Below are 22,140 nucleotides of genomic sequence, written 5' to 3'. Positions count from 1 at the left end.
AGACACAGTCAAGAAGAATCAAATCGGAAGAGAGAGAATGCCCTGGCTGCCATAAGTGATTTAGTCACTGCAAGGAGAGAGGATTTCAGTTAATTGAGTTATTTCAGTTTTACAATAAATGAGTAATAAGACATAGATGAATCCGAGTAGGCGGGCTTATGTTGCTGACAATGAAAAACTGTGTGTTTCAGTGCATCGATTCAAAACTCTAATTTAATGATTTGTTCAATCATCACTCAAATGTTCTTGGATGTCTCCTTGTGAACATTTTGTACATTAGAAATGTTTTACTTAAAAATAAATGTAGGTAAATATTAGTGTTGTTTACTGTGTACTGTTATATTGATGCATATTAATAAGAGAGAAATGTGTAAGAGCATACTTTTTAGCTATATCAGCAGCCTTCATTACTTTGTGTTCTTCCTGTGTAATTAACACCTGCGTGTATTTCTACGCTTTAATAACCCAAAGTATTTTCACAAGCTTTGACACATGGTTCACAGACCAATAAAACAGGCCTATTTACAGCATGTTTGTGTGTGCGAATCATATCAGTTTACACGTATATGTATGTTTATGACCTGCTAATCATTGAGTTCTTGTGCGAATGTCATTTTAATTAAATTAAAATCTTTTAAGACCACATTGAAAATCTGAGATTCGAGAATTTGAGAACCTGGAGATAATAAGTAGTATTAGGATTGTTAAAAACTGAACACTGTAAAATGAATTTAAAATGGAAGCATTTAGTTGTATCTATTCTATATGTTTGTTTCTTACATTTACGCTAAATCAATTAAGGTACTCCTCTGGGTACATTTTAAATTAAACTGTCAGTCAGCCTTCCATGTTGATTTAATGATTAAGTTCTTCTTCCACTTAAAAGGATCAATACAATACCAGTCAAGGGCTGGGTCGGTCTCTCTCTCTCTCTCTCTCTCTCAATCTCCCTCTCCCTCTCTCCCTCCTTCTATTTATCTTTCTCTGTAAACAACCATAAAATATTTTATTCAGATATAGTAAATATTACCCAAGGTCTTCTGGTCTAAATTTCCTTTGTGTTGTAAATCTCTTCAAGATAATGGCATACTGCTGTTAAATAACTGAATCCACTCCACATTCTCCAACATAACGATTTTTAGGCACTAACTTTCTGACTTAAATTTTTTATAAACAATTATCATCATGATTCAGAATTGAACTGAGAATGCCTTTTAAAATTAAGTTCAATTCCTGCATTTGAATTGAATTTAAAAGTATTAAAGGAACACTCCACTTTTTTTGAAAATAGGCTCATTTTCCAACTCGCCTAGAGTTAAACAGTTGAGTTTTACCGTTTTCGAATCCATTCAGCCGATCTCTGGTTCTGGCGGTACCACTTTTAGCATAGCTTAGCATAGTTCATTGAATCTGATAATAATCAAGTAATAATCAAGGAACTTTGCTGCCGTATCATGCAGCAGGCGCAATGATATTACGCAGCGTCTCTCACATACGTCTCCATGGCTGCAAGGCACGTTCCCTGTGCAAGCAGGGGCTCACGGGCGCTGCGTAATATCATTGCGCTGCTGCAGCCATGGAACGGCAGAAAAGTTCCTTAATTATTACGCCTGAATGAGAGTATAGTTCCTAGCCATATCAGCCTAGAAAATCATAACTTTTTATTTTCTGTCGGTCTTAGTACACGATTTAACTACAGAAGAGTCAAGTTTTAAATAGGAAAAATTTAAAAACTCTTTGGTCATTTTTAAGCGCGATGCTAACGGTCTAATCAGATTCAATGAACTATGCTAAGCTATGCTTAAAGTGGTACTGCCAGAACCGGAGATCGGCTGAATGGATTCGAAAACGGTAAAACTCAACTGTTTAACTCAAGGGGAGTTGGAAAATTAGCCTATTTTCAAAAAAAGTGGAGTGTTCCTTTAAACGGGATGTAGATTTGTACTGTGCTTTAAATTAGAATTAAATAACTTGAATTTATAATAACTGATGTATTTTTTTAATACATTTTTGTTGTACTTTTTGACATTAGCATTTCCAGAAATCTTATATATTAATAAACAGAAAAAAAATCAGAATCACAGAAAATGTTGACACGCATAAATGAACATGTTTTTCTTTTTCAGACTCTCAATCCCAAATGGAATGAGGAATTCTATTTCAGAGTAAGTTGCTTTTTCCGATTTTTATTTTTTATTTTTATTATTTTATTTATTTATTTATTTATTTTTATTTGGTTGTCCGGCATAAGCCAAACCTGGCTCTTCTAATTCATAAATTTACCCTATTATCATTTGTATCTGCAATTTTGTTCTTTTATTGAATCTTGACTCTGCCCAGTCCTATCAAGAAATCAGTGCTTTGTAATATATCTCGGAATGCACATCTGTTATTATACCTCACCTTTCGGCACCTCTACAATTGTAATAATCTATTATTAGAGGCAGCACATAAGTGTGTGACGTCGATGGCCGGTAATGTTGCTTGCACGTAAAACGATCTGAAGAGCTGCTTCATTTGGAAGTCCATTCACACAGACGTGATTTATAGGCGCTATTCTAAGCCCACGATAATGACCTCCCAATTCATTAGAATACTTTACTCACATTTACACCAGAACCAGGTTTGGCACTCCTGAATCTCACAAAACATCTCCGCCAATAAAATGGTTTTATATCTACATAGCAAATGCCTGCTTTAGAGGGTTAGGTATCTTGCATGGGACTGAGAAATGTGTGGGGGGTTTTTTATTAGCCATTCTATTTTCGGTTTATTAATTGAATTTCTTTGACAATATTAAACAAAAAATATTTAATAACTTTGCATTCTCTCTTCTGTCATGTCTGCAGGTCTGCCCACAAAACCACAGGCTTCTTTTTGAGGTGTTTGATGAAAACCGCCTGGTAAGAACCACCTCCACCTGACAGTATCATGTCAGTCAGAATTTTAGCAGGCATTTGACATTAATGGTCCTATTTGTCTTATACTTAATAGATCAATAATGGTATGATGATCCCTCCTTCTCTTAAATGTGTGATATATTGTGACCTATTGGTGTTATTCAGTAATTTGTTACCACTTTCTAGCTCTGCTCCAAAATCTAGTGAATTGCCTTGGTTCATTTCTACATTACTGACTACGAAGTTTTTGATAATCGAGCCACAGCTTCTACAATGAATGCATGCAAATTGAAATCTGATTTAGATGTAGTAATGTCTAGCAATGTGAATTCAGGACTAAATTCACCAGTAAAATAAGATTTTGAAATGCTTATGACAGATGTCATTGTCTTCAAATTACTGATTGGCTTTTTTTTTTTTTTTTTTTTTAAATTAAAGTTGAGCATTTCTTTTGACAACTTTTTGACACTCTCACTGCTTGCTCCTCTATGCTTTCAATCCCACGCAAGTTTTGAGAATAGAAAACACTAGCTTATATCACCAGTGTACCTGTACTAAAATTGTCATAGTACATCGAAAATGACTTATTTGGTACGCTTTACATTGGCAGCAACTCGCACAAATAGCGCAGAAAACTTCCAATAGATTCCAATAGAGTTTGATGCTAGAATGTTGCTAAGCTAAAAGCGCAATACTTTAAAATTACATGACAACCACAAAAAGTTAAAGGTGCCATTGAAAATTGAATTTACCTCGGCATAGTTGAATAACAAGAGTTCAGTACATGAAAATGACATACAGTGAGTCTCAAACTCCATTGTTTCCTCCTTCTTATATAAATCTCATTTGTTTAAAAGACCTCCGAAGAACAGGCGAATCTCAACTTAACACCGACTGTTACGCAACAGTCGGGATCATTAATATGTACACCCCCAATACTTGCATATGCCAGCCCGTGTTCAAGGCATTACACAAGGGCAGCCAGGATTAACGTCTGGAACAGATGAATCATCAGACTAGGTAAGCAAGCAAGGACAACAGCGAAGAATGGCTGATGGAGCAATAATAACTGACATGATCCATGATATCATGATATTTTTAGTGATATTTGTAAATTGTCTTTCTAAATGTTTCGTTAGCATGTTGTTAATGTACTGTTAAATGTGGTTAAAGTTACCATCGTTTATTACTGTAATCACGGAGACAAGAGCTGTCACTATTTTCATGTTTTAAACACTTGCAGTCTGTATAATTCATAAACACAACTTCATTCTTTATAAATCTCTCCAACAGTGTAGCATTAGCCGTTAGCCACGGAGCACTATCAAACTCATTCAGAATCAAACGTAAACATCCAAATAAATACCATATTTATGCGATTAGACATGCTGCATGACGAACACTTTGTAAAGATCCATTTTGAGTGTTATATTAGCTGTGTGAACTTTGTTTATGCAATGATAGAGTCGAGAGCTCGGGAGGGGGCGGAGAACGTGAGCAATTAAAGGGGCCGCAGCCTGAATTGGCGCATTTCTAATTATGCCTCAAAATAGGCAGTTAAAACAATTAATTAAAAAAAATCTATGGGTTATTTTGAGCTGAAACTTCACAGACACATTCAGGGGACACCTTAGACTTATATTACATCTTGTAAAAAAAACGTTCAATGGCACCTTTTAAATAGAAGATTAAATGAACCAATTTTTAATATTATCTTTTAATAGTGAGTGTAATATAACTGTATTTATAATCAGTTTCTTTTGACTTTGCATTGAATGAAACAATGCTGCCTTATAGTGACTAAAGAAGGCAACATAATGTTGCAGCCTACCTTTTGAGATCCCAGAGCACCTGTGATGCCTTAAAATGGCAATTAATGCAGTCTAGGTAGGCATCTCAGTGGGAATACAGTTTGTGTGTTCTCTGGTGTTCCAGTTTTCACTTTTTCTCCTCATAACAAAATATTTAGTCTGAAAATAGCTTGCACCTCTCAAATGTTCCTCTGAAACAATCATTAGAACAGTCTAAAAAATGACTGCAGAGAAGGTGTTTTTTATTATTTTGCAGCACAGAAAATCTTGGCGCTCTAGTTGTTTGACCTGCACTGAAAGATAGATACAATATTAATTGATGTATTAATTATGTGACAATAAAAGAAATTCCACTGTTATGCAACTGTTGTCAGTGCTAAATCATTCAGTAGTGTCCCCATAGCAACGATACTCAGTTGCTTTGGTTGGAATGCAGTTACCTAGATTTTGTTCTTGTACAAAACCACTTTTTTTCTTATGGGGAGATAATGTGAAAAAAGAATCAGTTTAGTGTTAAAGAAACATTTCTTGTTCCAGAAACATTTTTTGTCATGCTGGTTGAAGGTTTCTTCATATCCTGATAGCAAACACTAAGTTAAGTGGTCTAAATGTATTTAGATGTGTATATATCGTCTGTGGAAGGCATAGGACCACAAAATGTTTGTCCAGTGCAATGATATGATGTCCTAACTGCCTGTCAACGTATGTATTTTCATACCGCCTCACACCCTGCTTGCGCAGACATCATGTCATCAGCCCATTTCATGCTATGCAGAGTACAGGCAGACGTCAGTCACAAGCACCACAAACAAAACAGCAGCCACATTTTACAACCTCCTGTTGTATTGTCTGAATTTATCATAATCTCTCAAAACATGGTCTATACTAATTGGTAATGGATTGTAAATTACAGTCATGTACTGTACATGTTACATACAAAGTAGATTTAAATCATTTAAAAAAAGTAAAATAATTTGTTGTGCTTTAAAGTACTTATTTTTGATGTGCTGAGTAATGTACTAAAGCACATGTATCATTTTTATTTTTCATTTTGATTACAACAACTTCATTACAAATGTGTAACTACAAATTTATTTAAAGGTGCCCTAGAATTAAAAATTGAATTTATCTTGGCATAGTTAAATAACAAGAGTTCAGTACATGGAAATGACATACAGTGAGTCTCAAACACTGTTGTTTCCTCCTTTCTTATATAAATCTCTTTTGTTTAAAAGACCTGCGAAGAACAGGCGAGTTGCATAACAGTTGGGATCATTAATATGTACGCCCCCAATATTTGCATATGCCAGCTCATGTTCAAGGCATTAGACAAGGGCAGCCAGTATTAACGTCTGGAGCTGTGCACAGCTGAATCATCAGACTAGGTAAGCAAGCAAGAACAATAGTGAAAAATGGCAGATGGATCAATAATAACTGACATGATCCATGATAAAATGATATTTAGTGATATTTGTAAACTGTCTTTCTAAATGTTTCGTTAGCATGTTGCTAATGTACTGTTAAATGTGGTGAAAGTTAGCATCGTTTCTTACTCTGTTCAGAGACGAGAGCCATCATTATTTTCATTATTAAACACTTGCAGTCTGTATAATTCATAAACACAACTTCATTCTTTATAAATCTCTCCGACTGTGTAGCATTATCCATTAGCCACGGAGCACCATCAAACTCATTCAGAATCAAATGTCAACATCCAAATAAATACTGTACTCACATAATCCGATGTATGCATGCAGCATGCATGACGAACATTTTGTAAAGATACATTTTGAGGGTTATATTAGCTGTGTGAACTTTGTTTATGCAATGATAGAGTCGAGAGCTCGGGAGGGGGCGGAGAGCGCGAGCAATTAAAGGGGCCGCAGCCTGAATGGGCGCATTCTAATTATGCCCCAAAATAGGCAGTTAAAAAAATGAATTAAAAAAAATCTATGGGGTATTTTGAGCTGAAACTTCACAGACACATTCAGGGGACACCTTAGACTTATATTACATCTTGTAAAAAACGTTCGATGGCACCTTAAAATGTATGACATACAAGTTTCAATGAAATATATTTTAGGCATCTTTTAAACCAGTGATTCTCAACTGGTGGGTTGCAACCCACAAATGGGTCACAATAAGTTTGGGACCGGCAAGGAAAAAAATGCTAAAAGCAAATAAAAAGGCTTATTAACTTGCATGTTAACTTAACATGGACTGTTTTGGTACTATAATGATTTCCAGTGTAGAAACTGACGCCTGAAGCAAAACCATTTGAGAACCACTGAGTGCATTTTATAGCTCTGGATCTGAAGTACAGCTGATGACTGTCTTAATGTCAGTAAGTATAGCATTTGGTTTGTGACTAGGCAGTGGGATGTTGTCTGTGCTAACTCTGTGATGGATGTATTGTGTGTGCGCATGAGTTGTTGCAGTCCACAGGGAAAATGTTGTTGTTTCTCCTGTGTGATGGGTTTTGGCCGAGTTTCAGTGCAGAGCTGAGCAGAATCTGAGCGTCTTCCTTATATGTCTGAAGGAGCACATGGATGGTGTCCCACTGACTGAACACAGATTTAATGAATGATTTTCACGCCTTCTCATGTGCATTCTCTCTCTGTCTATTTCAATTGCTCTGTTATCTCTTTATTTTCTTCCCTGTCTTCTCATCAGTAACCCTGTATTTCTTTGCTGTTGTTTTCCCAGTTTCTCATTTTCTGCCCCTCTCTCCTGCTTTTTCAGTGAGGGTGGCTCTGTCATTCCACTTTCTTTTGTGCACAGCATTTTGTATCTTCAAACCGTTTAACAGCTAGCTGTAATGAGCTCTCATGGTTGTTCCCAAGTTCCAGTTCCAACTGGTTCATATTTTACTGTGGTCCAAGCAAGACAGTTGAGATAATGGCTTCTTTTTATAGTTAAGATGTAGAATTGGTTGTTCACAACAATTTATAGCAATTTTTGTAGATTTTTTATTTTTTTTTTTAGGACATTTTTCTTCCTTACGCAAACCGCTGTCATGGAGACACATAACCATCCCAGAGTCGTGTGGGTGAGCGAATGTGCTTCTTGAAAACAGGCCAGTTCAAATCACCCGTTTTGCATCATTCAGCCAAATGTTTGCTGTTTAGGCTTATGTAATGTTTCGGTTTTTAAAAAATGTTTTTTATATTAGCTAAGTAAATACTATGGAAAGTCATTGTATGTGTAGGTAGCACTGTGGAAGCCCTCTGTTGTAATTCCCAGAATGCTTGGTGCTGTGAAACTAATGCTTACGCCTCAATGTCTCCGTTCTTTGTTCACAGCTCAGCCACTGCAGGGCATGTGTGCCCTCCAAAACAATAGCCCCTTTAGAGAGCGCCCACTCATTCACAATCAAGGCCTTTCTTTCAGTCAGTGAGTCTCTCGCTCACTCCATCCAATAAGATGCTGAACTGACTTCATGTTTTATGTTGGGCTGGTGTTGCTGCACAGACACACTCTAAAGGGTGTTTACATCAGTATTATGATTTCCGTATAGCAGATGATTTGTTTTATACAAATGGAAAAATCCGAATATCATAGACTTAAAGGTTGGCTGTTTTGCTAAGCAACTTTTTACTAAACCCCTTAGCTCCCCTTTAGAAATGTGGTGGCAAGTTTTGCTTGGGTGAAGCGCAACTCACATTTTCTTCAGAAAATTTAACAATATTACTTATTGTTTGGCTATTTTTTCATTATTGTTAATTGTCTAATTTGAATTACATACAGTACAGTCCAAAAGTTTGGAACCACTAAGATTTTTAATGTTTTTAAAAGAAGTTTCGTCTGCTCACCAAGGCTACATTTATTTAATTAAAAATACAGTAAAAAACAGTAATATTGTGAAATATTATTACAATTTAAAATAACTGTGTACTATTTAAATATATTTGACAAAGTAATTTATTCCTGTGATGCAAAGCTGAATTTTCAGCATCGTTACTCCAGTCTTCAGTGTCACATGATCCTTCAGAAAACATTCTAATATGCTGATCTGCTGCTCAATAAACATTTATGATTATTTTCAATGTTGAAAACAGTTGTGTACTTTTTTTTCAGGATTCCTTGATGAATAGAAAGTTCAAAAGAACAGCATTTATCTGAAATACAAAGCTTCTGTAGCATTATACACAACAATTCAAAAGTTTGGGGTCAGTAAGAATTTTTATTTTTATTTTTTTTTAAAAGAAATTAAAGAAATGAATACTTTTATTCAGCAAGGATGCATTAAATCAATCAAAAGTGGCAGTAAAGACATTTATAATGTTACAAAAGATTAGATTTCAGATGAACACTGTTCTTTTGAACTTTCTATTCATCAAATAATCCTGAAAAAAAATATTGTACACAAATATTTTGTACAATTGTACACATTAAATGTTTCTTGAACAGCAGATCAGCATATTAGAATGTTTTCTGAAGGATCATGTGACACTGAAGACTGGAGTAATGTTGCTGAAAATTCAGCTTTGCCATCACAGGAATAAATTACTTTGTGAAATATATTCAAATAGAAAACAGTTATTTTAAATTGTAATAATATTTCACAATATTACTGTTTTTACTGTATTTTTAATTAAATAAATGTAGCCTTGGTGAGCAGACGAAACTTCTTTTAAAAACATTAAAAATCTTAGTGGTTCCAAACTTTTGGACTTTACTGTAGATGCTGTTGGCCTATATTCCATTCCATTAGTGATATACATGGAGTCTTTCACACTTCTGGCAATTAAGTGCCTTTGCTTTTTGTTTCTCCTTAGACAAAGTTTCAATACGGACAGTGTAGTGTAATCTCTCTGGGCTTTCACGTTGGCTTTAGCGACTTGTTCAGCCTTTCAGCAGTCTGTGTCAAATTGTTTGATATTTGCATATCTGATAGCAGAGGGTTCTGAACACTGATCTAAAGATTCTGATTTTCTTTTTGGATTGTGTTTGTGGTGCAAAAGCAAATGCCAGCATGAAAACTTTTTTTTTTTCTTTTTTTTTTTTTGTTTACCCCAAATAGATTTTATGAAGCATTTAGCACAAGCTTGTGGCTTATATAAATTTAAATATGGCTGTCAGTAGTTAGCGATTGAGCATATTTACAGAAATTCCATAAAATAAAAAAAAACACTTATTTTATAATTATTTTGTTTTCCAGATTACCCATAATTTAAGATGGTTTTTAAGCTGTTAAAAGAAAAGTAAATTGCTTTCTTGCTTTTGTTTTAGAAGTGTTCATGATTGTAGATTTATTCCCCCTCTATTTTTAATGAAATGGCCCCTGGGCTGCATCCTGAATCATTGTCACTGTGTTGAAAGAGAGTGACTGTCTTGTGGTTTAAAACTTCCCTTTGAGTATTTTTTTTAAATGCAGATGGAACATTTCAGCCATGCCAGCCCTTAAGAAGAAATATTGCATGTCTGTACAGAGGCCCCAACATAAAAAGCTTTAGTATTTCTCCAGCAAATGTACATTTCCTTGGTATTTTTTAGACAATGTCTGTAATGATAGTGGCAAACCTCTAATACTATCTTCTGTTTACTCATAGGACTGATTGATGAGGTTTTGTGTGCCTTGTTTTTGTGTTGTTTTTTTGGGAGTAGGGATAAATTCTTTTACCAGCTTGAGATGTGGGTCACACCATGTCCCAACTTGGCTTGGCCCAGTGTGCCCTGTGTGTGGGATGAGCACAAAGAATTATGAGCTTGTGGAGAGTGTTTCCTGAGTCAGCTGTGATCCCTCTCTTTCTCATTCCACCCCCGGCGGTCTAGTTCCTTCTGACAGATCAGTAGCAGCTGAGAGAGTTCTGTTTGGGTCTAACCGGGAACTGGGGGTGGGTGCCATCTGGATCATGTGACTTTGGCCCCCCTACCCTCACCTTTGCTTGCAAGAGCACCAGGCGTCCTTATCCAATCATGCCTGGAATGCAGCTTGCCACTTGGGCTATTTCTGCTGTCTGTCGCTATCGAACTGCAGCTCGAACAGTTTGACACATGGGATGTTTTTTTTTCTTTTCCCCGTCTCCCGTTCTTTCCAGATCCCTCTCTCTCTCTCTGCCTGAAGCTTGTGGGTTGAACTTTTAAGCTCCCTGGCAGCGCTTCACTGGTAGCTGTGAAACGAAACGCAGCCTCTGTCTGTGAGTAAGGGAAAGAGAGAGAAAGAAAGGAAAGAGGGTGGATGAGCAAGACAGAGAGGGAGAGCAAAAGGGGATCAGACACACTAAACAGTGGGTGAGACAGATCCAGGAAGAGCTGGTCAGAGACAGATCAAGGAAGACAGGAGAATGTCTCACCGGCTTCGGTTATATTTTGGATCAGGACGCAGTAACACTGCACCAGAGTTGGAGGAGCTAAATGGGACCGTGGAAGACAGAGATGAGAGAGGCTACAGTGGCGCAGGGGCCATGATATTCCATGCGCAGCCGCGAAACGGAGGACTTGCTGAAAGCCCAGAGTTGGGTTCAGTTGCTGTTTCGGATGCCTCTCTAAAGCGAAGCTCTTCCATGTTCATCCCACAGCTCCAGGGTCAAACTGAACCACGGACGACCAAGAGCACCTCTGTCCAGATATCTCTACAACGCTCAACTCTATCTCAAGAAGATGCATTGCCCTTTGATCCTCCTCCAGGGTACCCTCAAGATCCAGCTCCAGCCTACACTGAGCCTGGTGAAAGTTGGCACTTACCTCCACCTCCAGCTTACTATAGAGAAGAAACCACATCCTGCCAGAATGTGGAACAAAGTCAACCATGTACTGAGCCCGTCCAACCTAAGAGGCAAGTCTTTTGTGTCCGGCCATGTGATGGACAAAATGGTTATGCTAGTTTGGGTGTACCTAATGAAAGTCCTCAAGGGATTACCATTGGAGGTTTCAGTATTCGGAGAAGATCCGCAGATGGCTCGGATGTCCAGCAGTTTAGGATCATGCCATACAGCGAGGATGGCCAGAATAGCCACCGTTGGTCTGTCCAGCAAAGCTCAGACAGAGGTCCTGGCACACAAAGACTCGTCTTCCAGCTTCAACAGGACCAAGGACGGAACCCAAGCCCTACTTCTCAGGCTGACATGAGTGATTTAGGCATCACAGGTTCGAAAGGCAGCCGCTTGGTGCGGTATCCTAGGATCCGACTTGAGAGGAGCGCTTCACAGCCATTGCAATTCAGAGGAGCTCCTTCACGCCTCGGATCCATGCCAAACCTTCATGCCCCGATCTCAGAAATGGAGACTGAAAGTGAGATTGTTGAGAACAGAGCTCAAGGCTGCACATTCAAAATTAGGAAGGAACAGAACTCGCGACAGCCCAAGTTTAAGATCTATTTCAGCCAGGGAGGCGAGCACAGTCCCATTCTTGCACGGGATATTAGCGTTGGAAAGGTGCCTACCTGCAGCAATCCACAGGTAATTACAGCCGAGGGTCTAAAGTTGAACTGAATATGAAGTGCTTAATCATTTTTACATTTGAGGCCTGCTTTATTAACAAGCCATTGTTTAGTTACCCAAAGTATGCAGTTGGGTGTAGATCTCTCAAAGTGTGTTTTAGTAGTTTGTAAGTGGCTAGAGAATGGGAAAAACAGATGAAAGAAGAGCTAGCAGGATTTTGGTCAAGGAAAGAGGAGGTGGGTTCAGAAATGACTTACCCACATTCTGGGAAGTGAAAATTCCACGAAAATGAGGGCCAGGAGCAAGACGTAACCGCACTGTCTTTGGTTTCCCAATAAGTATACAAATTCTTATACTCAATATGATATTCAGAAGTGGAAAATATATAAGCTGGAAGCATTTTCAGATGTTGCTTCATTCATAGGGGCATGTCCACTTGTCTTTTTCCCCTCTCTTGAAGAGGAGCCTGTTCTATCTTTAGTCCCGTGTCAAGTGTTGTTGTTGGTTTTGAAAGCAGCCTTTCTCCTTTGGCCTGGGTCACCGTTCATCTCTTGTAACAGCTGTTCTGTGATGATTAAGGTCTAATATATAGTTACACATACTGCTTTTCTTAGTATGAGTAACTTTTTAAAACAAAGATTTTACAGCACTGTTCTAAAGTAGTATTTTAGAAAAACAGAGAGAATCTCCATGCGTAATAGTTATATTAAACTCAAGGCTTTGTTTTGAGTTTCTCACGTCTTAAGCATTTGCTTTTTCCAATGGTCCTCCTAGTTCTTTTTATATTTGCCTCATGTAATTAGTTATCTCTTCATGTTTTCATTGAGTTTAGGGGATTTGAAAGCCCCTTCAGTGATTCATTCCTGCTCATGTAAGATACCAATTCATCAGAGCAGTGCTGACACTCTTTAAGTGTGTGGCATTCATCAGTTTGTCACCAGCCATTACTAGTACTAAAACTAGTATTCATCATGTGCAGAACTCATGCTGCATATCAGCATCTTTCTGATTGAATATGGAAAGTGAGACTTCAATTTCACAGCGATCACATTTGCAATTGGAAGGTCTGGAATCTCTGAGATGTCTACATTCAAGAATCTTCCGATTCCACAAACAGGAATGTCATACACACATACCTTCCTCAATTTCCATGGCAGCTAATGGCAGCATATGTATTTCCAGTACCTGCTCAAAAGGCTTTACTGGAAATGAGTCAGTCAAGGAGCTAAATGTTCCGCCAGCAGAGTTCATCAACTATAGTGAACTTCTCTCACACAGATCTGTTTACTTCTTGATGTCATGACTGAATGCCTCAAGCATATATTTGCTGAATTATCTCTGAAGATAAGGCTTGTAATACATCATACCTATAGAGTTCTGGTTTACAAAGAATATCTACTTTTACAATACAAGTTCTGTAACAAAACTACTACTTTTAATAAGATGCCATGTAGAATATCCCGAATTCAGTAGCTTTCAAATGACTATATCACATTTCAGTCATCACTTATTGCATTTGTTCCCTGTGGGGTGCATGGATTTTCTGCAGACTTGCCAGTGCTCTCAGGTTAATACAGGTGACTGTTTGCCGTCTCACAAGTTTTAGCAAGCATGATGTGGGGATGTGGGGGAAGATCTCACGTAAGTCTGCTGTGGCAGCTTTCTTACAGATCTCAAGATTTAGAGCTTTAAAAAGTCTGTGTGTGTTCAGAAGTAAGAGAAGAACAATTTGAGAGAATGAAAATGAGATTTAATGAAAGAGACAAGCTCTGTCAGCATTTTCTATTGCTGTGTTACCTTACTGTTGTGGCTTGGACAGGAACCCTGTTGCTAAATTTGTGGGGTGTACAGTCTTATTTTAGCATCTCCGAGTGTTGCGGATCAGTTGTCGGATGTTTTTTCTCAGGTCTTGTTGTCATAACCCCTGACCCTAACCTTTGCAGTCCTTAGCTACATGAACTACAGCTTACAAATTAATAGGCTCCTTTTGATCTGTTGTTTGGTTTGACAAATTTCCCCTCCACTTTTTGTGTCTCTTTTTAAACAAGGCCTCTTGGCTTAAGGCCTCCTGCTGTCTTGATTTCTGCTTGTTTCCTCTGTTTCTGCACTTTTCAGCCTCTTTAACAGCTCGAGTCATCTGCTAACTCAGCTCCGTAAAGGACGATGACTAAGCAAATATTTATTTTTAACAATCAGACCATTGTCTGAGAACAGGGTTTTCAGGGTCATAAAGACATGATATCTTAATTGTCTCAAAGTTACTGTGAAGTTAAAAGAATTCAGTTAAATCATTTTCACTTCTTTAAAGCATCACTTTTATTGCAGTAGGGTAGGAAAATAGTTTCCTTAGTGACCACAATCTTTGTCAGGACACAATGGACACTATACTTCTGCAATGTGACCTTTAAGACTCAACTAGCTTATGTTTCTTAGGTCATTCCTTCATACCTTTTGGGGAAATTAATTGCTTCATTTTGCTTCTGTTTGTGATTCACAAATGCTGTTGGTGGCTTGGTGGCTGTAACCCCATTTGACTCAGAAATACTTAACATTTAATCAGAGGAATGTCTCGGACATGGTGGGGTTTCCATGATGAATAGGGGCTTGAGAATGTATTTGTGGTCTTGTTTTTCACTCACCACCACAAATAGTGACTCATACTTAACCTTTCCACAATAAATGAGCGTTGTTGTCCGAAAGCTACACCCATTCTGCTGCTCTGATGCTGACTAACTGAATGTCTTTTTTATTTTATTTTATTTTATTTTATTTTATTTTATTTTATTTTATTTTATTTTATTTTTATTTTTTTATTTTTTGTTTTCTTTTGTTTTGTGTTTTGTTTTGTTTTGTTTTTTGTTTTGTTTTGTTTTGTTTTGTTTTGTTTTTTGTTTTGTTTTGTTTTGTTTTGTTTTGTTTTTTGTTTTTGTTTTTGTTTTTGTTTTGTTTTGTTTTGTTTTTGCTTTTGTTTTGCTTTTTGTTTTGCTTTTTGTTTTGTTTTTGTTTTGTTTTTATTGTATTTTTTATGGAAGTTACACCCATTCTGATGCTTACTAACTGGGTGTCATTTTTTTTTAAAAATGTTTTATTTTTTTTTTATGCTCAGCTGTTTATCAAGAGGTTCTTTTTGGACTGTTTTTCTGTATGCATGTGGTAGTTTGACCAGTTTTGAGTTGTTGCTAAAGATCTCAGATTTAATTCCTGCTTCCGGAGTGTGTCATTGTTTGATTGCGCCATTGGTATTGGACAATGTTCTCCCAAATGTGATTCCTGTTAACTACACCCTGTGTGTATTTAAATTATTTTACTGTGTAGCGTTATTGTCATTTTCATTAGGAAGCTTATTCATGGTGATTTCGTTTTTACAAATACATTCAGTGCCCTAAACACTGTACACCCCAGATTGCGAGTATGTGCGATGCTCGTCCTTGTTGTCTTAATAAGTTTATTCCACACACAGGCTCACATTGGTCATGATCGGTCCAAGAATGGGCATTTCAACCATGGTCAGGTAATCTACTGGTCTACCCTGACCCAACTACCTGACAGTCACAGCTGACAATCTCACAGTTTGGCTTATTGGGATTGGTGGGTGGATTGAAGGCTTGTGATTGGCGGTTCATACATTAATACACTTCTTACTTTTGACCCTTACTTATTGCTTATCTGCTGCTCCTCACTGGGTTGTTTGTCAGGTTTTTCCCTTTTAAAGTGACACCTTCGAAATTAACACTGCCATTATTACTGTATTTCCTTTTACTCTCTCTTTCTCATACATACACATTCATTCATTCTTGGGTTTTACAGCTGTGTATTTATCCTCATCTTTGTGGTTTTCCTTGCCAAGTCCTGCTGAAGTCAGTCACTGCCAAAACTCTTCATTACTACTATTTCTATTATTTTAATTTCATCTCGCCCTCTCTTGTTCTTTCTCTTTCACATACAGACCAGAGATGACTTCCTCGGGCAAGTGGATGTGCCTCTTACCCATTTACCGGTAAGTTCATGTGCTCTTGTGACATTCAAGTAGTCATCTGGTTTGCTATTATAATTTCAGAACATTTTTTAGCTCTGGACTGAAAGAGTAAGAGATGGGAGATATTGAGGGTCACATGACTGCAATTAAGCAACTCAAAACGTTGGAGCCCATATCCCTGTTCGGAGTGGAAAGGAAATTGCTTGGAATGTAAACACACAGACTGCTTCTGAGAGGGCTATCCCAACAAAATAAATCACTCTGCCAAAAATGGGACGCACTTTCAGGGTGGCCCAGTTTAGCCCCTAACACAGCATTATTCAATCTAATAATGTAGTAATGTTTGGTCAGTGCAGCATATTGATATTCGATACCATTTTCGATACCACAAGGAAAGCTGCAGTATATAAAATCTCATAATTTTTTGAGAATTTGAGTAATTTTGTTGCACAGCACAGGGAGGTTTTATTTTAAACTTAATTTGTTAAAAAAAAAAGTAAACAGACAGGAATAAAATAAGAACAAATAAGCAAATTTCAAACGATAGCACAAATAAATATACAATAGAATAAAAAGACAAATAAAATGGTACAAATGAGAAAAAAGTGTTCAGGTAAGAAATACTACAGAAAATAAAGTAATAAAATATAAAATTACACTGAATAGTCTTCATTGTAAAAATTAAATAAAGATTCATGCAATTAAAGTTACAAAAGTTATTCGGTCAAGAGCAAAGAGTGACTATCATCAGTTCCAATATACTGTTACACATGCATTTTCTTTCTCAACTATTTACGTTCCAAAAACTGTACCTGCGTATTTACCTGAATGCTCGCATTTTTGACATATTTTTGTGTGTATTTGAACATTCAAACACAATTAGCCATGAAAAAACTTTGGTAAAGTTTGGTACTTGCGACCATGAGCTGTTTGAGAGGCGGCAAAAGAACAAATGAAACTAGAAGCTAAAGTTAGTAAACAAACTTTGATGTTGGCTTGACAAAGCCTGAGGCAAAACAGCCAACACACATGTCTGTTTGGTGTTCTTGAGAAAGAACAAAGAAAGTAAGTAAGAAGGAATTTCTTGTATTTTGGGCTGTAACAAACAATTGTTTTGTCGATACTTCTATCGATTATTTATTGGCTCCATTTTATCTTTGGTGTCTTTAACTTATAACTACTAACATTGATCATTAAATTGTGTAAATGTTTTTACATTGTACTTATATTTTTTAAAATACCTGCATGTATCGACAACTCTAGTATAATTTATATAATTACAATTGAAAATGTAAAAATGTATGATGTTACTAAGCTCGCGCGTCAACCTGAGAGATCAGCCTCCTTACCTTAAAGTGTCAAATTTCTCGGTTTCTGAATGGACAGTTTGGCTTGATTGACAAACGCTAACGTTCGGGCATGATTTATATACCATCGACCTGTCCTAAAACGTTAGCACGCTTTGATCGATGGTTTGGAGATCGTGTGTTTCTCCGTTCGAGAGCGCATTTCCTGTTCACATCCGCGACAAAACAGCTGATTATTTATGAACGGAAGCTCACAGAAATGTGAAAATTGTCTAATTTGAAAGAAAATATCCTAAGCTAAAAGATGATATAGTGTGACTAATTGAAGCAGCCCTTATCAAAAGTGTGGGGGTCGACTTCTATCTTTTCAAAACTGCGGGGGTCCTGACCCCCCTGTCCCCCATGCCAACGGCGCCCCTGGCCTTTCATATCTTTTTGCTTCAAAACAGTCCAAAACCACACGGGATCTCAAAGACAGGTGTTGGCAAGCTTTGTGCTTGATAAAGTCAAAATGGCATTTTGTTTGTTAACTTTTGAGCAAGAGATTCTTGCAGTGTACATTTAGGAAAAAATCAAGAATGGAACAACTCTTGTTTTTGTTTAAAAGTATTTCCAGTGGCTAAGTGAGATTTCTGTGCTGGACTGCATATTTAGACTCGCACACAGATTCTGGTCTGTTTTCCTTGTGGCCGCCTACATATCTACTGTTCACTTCTGCATGGTTGCAGTCCAGACCACTCGCTCCTTTTCTGCCTGCTCTTATTGCTGAATATTTAAAAGTGGTTTCCTATACTTGGATCAGACACGTATAGATGGATATATATTTCCTTGGAGTGTTTATTTATTACTGTACCTTGCAGATTTTTGTTTTTACTGGTTTTGAAGTCTGAATGCGCTTCACCTCCAGTTTGATCTAGACTTGCCAAACAGGAAATCTCCCCCGTTTTCCTTCAGGGCCTCCAATCTTTCCTCACATAGTTTTGGTTTCGGGCACTGGCAGAGGTGCCAATTCCATCAATTTCCATCAGATTGTAGCCACTAATGACCAGCCATGAATATCCAACCTGTGGGCAGTTTAAATGTAACGGGAGAACAGTGTTGCATAAGACAGCTGGACGTCACCCAAGGGTCTATATCCCCCATTCCCCACCCTCAACCAAGCTGGGACTGTTATATATGAATGCTTTGTGAGATTTCACTAAGATTAGCCCAGATTTGAAGCATGTTTGTTTATTTTATGTGTTTTTTGTTTAGACGGAGGACCCTGCAATGGAGCGGCCATACACGTTTAAAGACTTTCTCCTGCGTCCAAGAAGGTCAGTGGTTATGTTGATTTCACAAACACAGTACAAGGACATTAGTGGTTATATTTTTAGTTGCAACAGTTTGATGTGTTGGTTTTGCATTTATCAATACAGCACATTTGACATTTGTACATTTTTTCTGCTTGAACAAAATGTGCAGCTACCAGACTAACACCAACAAATCCCTTTAATGCTTTGTGGGTATAGTTAGTCATAGATTTTGCATGGGAACAGTTAATGCTTCTTTTGGACTGCACTTTATATATATTTAATTTACTCTTTGATTACTCCACTTGACTATACACTATACTTCACTATAAGGATACGTTTTAGTTTTTCAATAAAAACTTTTCCCCTTTTTTAAGATATTGAAGCTCTCAAAACATTAAAATATTTTCAAAAAAATATTCTGGTTAACTTCTTTGTAATTAAGGGCTAAACAAATTCAGTTACCACTTAAAGAAAGAAAACAAAATACATTGAAAATGTGATGTCTGTACTATATTTTACTACACTCTGATGACTGTACTTGACTTGCTTTAATGTCCTGTAGTCATAAGTCTCGGGTGAAAGGCTACTTGAGACTGAAGATGGCCTACCTGCCAAAGAACGGAGGGCATGAGGAGGAAAGCAGTGAGATGAGGGAAGAGGCTGAGGTAAAACCAAACCATTAGTAGAAACAATGTATATATGTATTTCCTTTGAATGGCTCAACATCCCCTCAAGTGTTCATTTAAAAAAGAAATTACTTAAGAAAATGTTCATTTCTAAAAACAAAGATGACATTTTTCATTAATAGATAATTCTGACAAATATATGACGCATATATTAATAATGCACTAACAATGTTTTTAGAAATAATATAGGAATTTGTTCAGAAAGTAAAATTTATCATATTGAATCAAATTTATCATAAGTTAATCAACTAAAATCTATGAATATGACATGCCAAAATGCAAGTAAATTAATGATTAATAAATAAATTACAAGGGCAGTGCCAAATAAATTGGAGAACATTTTCTAAGTCAAAAGTCAAAGACCTTTAAAAATAAATAAATAAATAAATAAAAAATTCTAGTACATGAAATTTAAATTAGATGTGGTACTTTTGTGTATAGATGAAGACCATCCAAGTTTATAGACCTTGGCACAAAACAGAAAGATGGCACTTAAATGTCTCCTTTCTTGCTTTCTTTCCTACTTTTGTGATTTTAGTGTCTCTTTATCCTCTCATCACCACAGACTACTTGGCATTTTTCGTTTTAAAGTATGCCATTTGAACCCGTTGACTGTCTGGCCTTTCCTTCCTTTAAAGGGATAGTTCACCCAAAAATGAAAATTTTATCATCCTTGTCTCACCGTCATGTTGTTCTAAACCTGTATGAGTTTCTTTCTGTTGAACAAAAATTATGATATTTGAAAGAATGTTGGTAATCAAAGAGTTGACAGTAGTCATCGACTTCCATCCCAACCCCCCCATCCCAATTTTCATTTTGATTATTTTTTTTTTTTCTCCCTGCTAGTGGAGAGTACGGTGTCATAGCAACTGCGATACTAATCCTAACGTATCAAGATGGAATAGGATTTTAACATTTGAAAAATTGCACACTAACTTCAAGACGCATTACTTCCTTATTGAAATATTGTCCCAAAAAATATATGTTTTATTTTATGAAAACTTTTGGTACTAAAATAATTAATTTTGATGAGTAACTCACTTCTACTACTTTGTCTCTCAATTTATATTTCTGTCTCTCACTTTCTTCTTCTCAGGGTTGGGAGGTGTCAGACTCCACTGATCCGGGTTCACAGAGACCTCAGCAGCTCCTGCCTCCGCTGCCTCCAGGCTGGGAAGAGAAGGTGGATAACCTGGGCCGAACCTACTACGTCAACCATAACAACCGCACTACGCAGTGGAAGAGGCCCAGTAGTGTGTATGTGGCCTCTTTTGCCATTTTATAAAAAAAATTTAATAAAAGCACAACAAGTAAAAATGAGCAAAGACACTGAAAAAAAAAGTTATGACCTTTTTTGTGACATAAAATGATTTCTTACAGATCAATTTGCAAATGTATATTGAATTTATCATAAATTTCGAACAACCTTATCAGACTCTGATATGTGCGGAACAAATTTTTTCTCCCCGCCTGTGCTTTAGGGATGTGGTTTCAGAAACGGAAAATGATAATCATTTGCGGCAGATTAACCAGGAAGCCCACAGAGTTTTCCGCTCTCGACGGCACATTAGCGAAGACCTGGAAAATGAGCAGCTGGACATCAGGGACATAGACGACGTTAGTATTTAACCCCTGACCTCTGTGGCTACGTGAGCTAGATGGCATCATCATTTCTGTGAAAAGCCTTTGCTTTTTTTTTTTTTTCCTCATTGTGATTAAAAATCATAAGAATATCTGGTCTTTTTTTACTCATTTACTGTCATTTTCTTGATAAGAGCAATATTCTGTTCTTATGCATATCCCTCCTTTTCCAGTCATGGGAACCCATATCAGAGGAAGACCCAACTTTAATGACTGACGTTCTGAACCATTCTCTGTCCGGACCCTCCTCTCTGGCAATGCCCCTCTCCAGCACTCCAGAATTCTCAGATGAGATCAGCCTTAGATTGTCTCTCGCTCCAGACACAAACGGTGAAATCCCAGGACCCAGCTCTGCTGTGGTAAGAGCAAAACAAAACAAAACAAAACAAAGATCTGCTGTTTAAATCTGCTGTTATCTACAGTATGTTTTAAGGGCCAGAGAGAGTTTTTGGTAAAATAAATATCTTTAGATACAGTTAGTGGCCAAAAGAGATATCTGGAGGGGATATTTGTTTTTAATGACCCTACAAGTTCGATCAAATCATCAAAATATGAGGAAAATATTTGATATGTTTTAAAATATTTTAAATATGAGGGAAGAGCAAAACATTTACAATTTTTGTTTTGTTTTTGACAAAGTAAAACTACAGCTACAGATTTTATTTGACTGAAAAAATGCATAGGAAAAAAAGCTGACAGGAAAAAGCATACATTGACTATAACATAATATTTCATTGGTTCTCTATTGTTTTTTTTGTTTTGTTTTTTGCAATTTCTTTGTATGACAGCCTGGCCAAAAATTATGTCTGCACAGTTTGGCATGTTTCATTGCGTTATCACAAACAAAACAAATGACTCCAAGCACAACTGGCATGTTTTTAGTCTACTCTAGGGTTTTGCATTTGAAATTTGTTATTAGTCATGTCAGAACTAATAGCTGACTCTGAAGCACATCCACACATGTGCACCTCTGTACACTCATGCTGAATCACTCGGTGAGTCATTGTGGAGGCAGCGCAGGGGTCTTCTGTAAACTTCTGAGGAAAGGAGCCAGTCGGTTGGGAAAAATCTCTCTTACTATGGCTTTGGTCATATTGCACTGAAGTCTGGTTTGTTTTTAAAATTTTTTTGGACTTTGTGGT

At 37.0% G+C, this 22,140-nt stretch overlaps 1 protein-coding gene and 1 long non-coding RNA gene across 20 annotated transcripts in view; one reads left to right on the top strand and one right to left on the bottom strand.

The window, feature by feature from the left end:
* Positions 1-15,539, bottom strand: part of LOC137012946 (uncharacterized) — a 54,019-nt gene extending 38,480 nt beyond the window's left edge. The window contains exon 1 of the long non-coding RNA XR_010893635.1: positions 12,351-15,539. This is a non-coding gene — a long non-coding RNA (uncharacterized lncRNA). The remainder of the gene's footprint in view (positions 1-12,350) is intronic.
* nedd4l (NEDD4 like E3 ubiquitin protein ligase) overlaps positions 1-22,140 on the top strand; it is a 91,166-nt gene that overhangs the window by 29,779 nt on the left and 39,247 nt on the right. For 6 of the 19 annotated variants that reach the window (XM_067376468.1, XM_067376466.1, XM_067376464.1 and 3 more), the window contains exons 1-8: positions 9,389-12,111; positions 15,554-15,604; positions 16,040-16,090; positions 18,631-18,692; positions 19,234-19,336; positions 20,454-20,614; positions 20,839-20,974; positions 21,172-21,357. In XM_067376468.1, the coding sequence (XP_067232569.1) occupies positions 10,999-12,111; positions 15,554-15,604; positions 16,040-16,090; positions 18,631-18,692; positions 19,234-19,336; positions 20,454-20,614; positions 20,839-20,974; positions 21,172-21,357 (1,863 nt within the window). In that variant the 5' untranslated portion in view covers positions 9,389-10,998. Of the gene's footprint in view, positions 1-2,126; positions 2,166-2,849; positions 2,904-9,388; positions 12,112-15,553; positions 15,605-16,039; positions 16,091-18,630; positions 18,693-19,233; positions 19,337-20,453; positions 20,615-20,838; positions 20,975-21,171; positions 21,358-22,140 lie in introns of those variants that run through there. The other 13 variants (XM_067376460.1, XM_067376465.1, XM_067376463.1 and 10 more) reach the window with 4 other exon arrangements.

Source organism: Chanodichthys erythropterus, chromosome 22 (assembly GCF_024489055.1).
Source record: "Chanodichthys erythropterus isolate Z2021 chromosome 22, ASM2448905v1, whole genome shotgun sequence".
NCBI lineage: Eukaryota > Metazoa > Chordata > Actinopteri > Cypriniformes > Xenocyprididae > Chanodichthys > Chanodichthys erythropterus.
The sequence above is the reverse complement of the archived record's forward strand: the minus strand, read 5'-3'. Positions and strand labels throughout refer to the sequence as shown.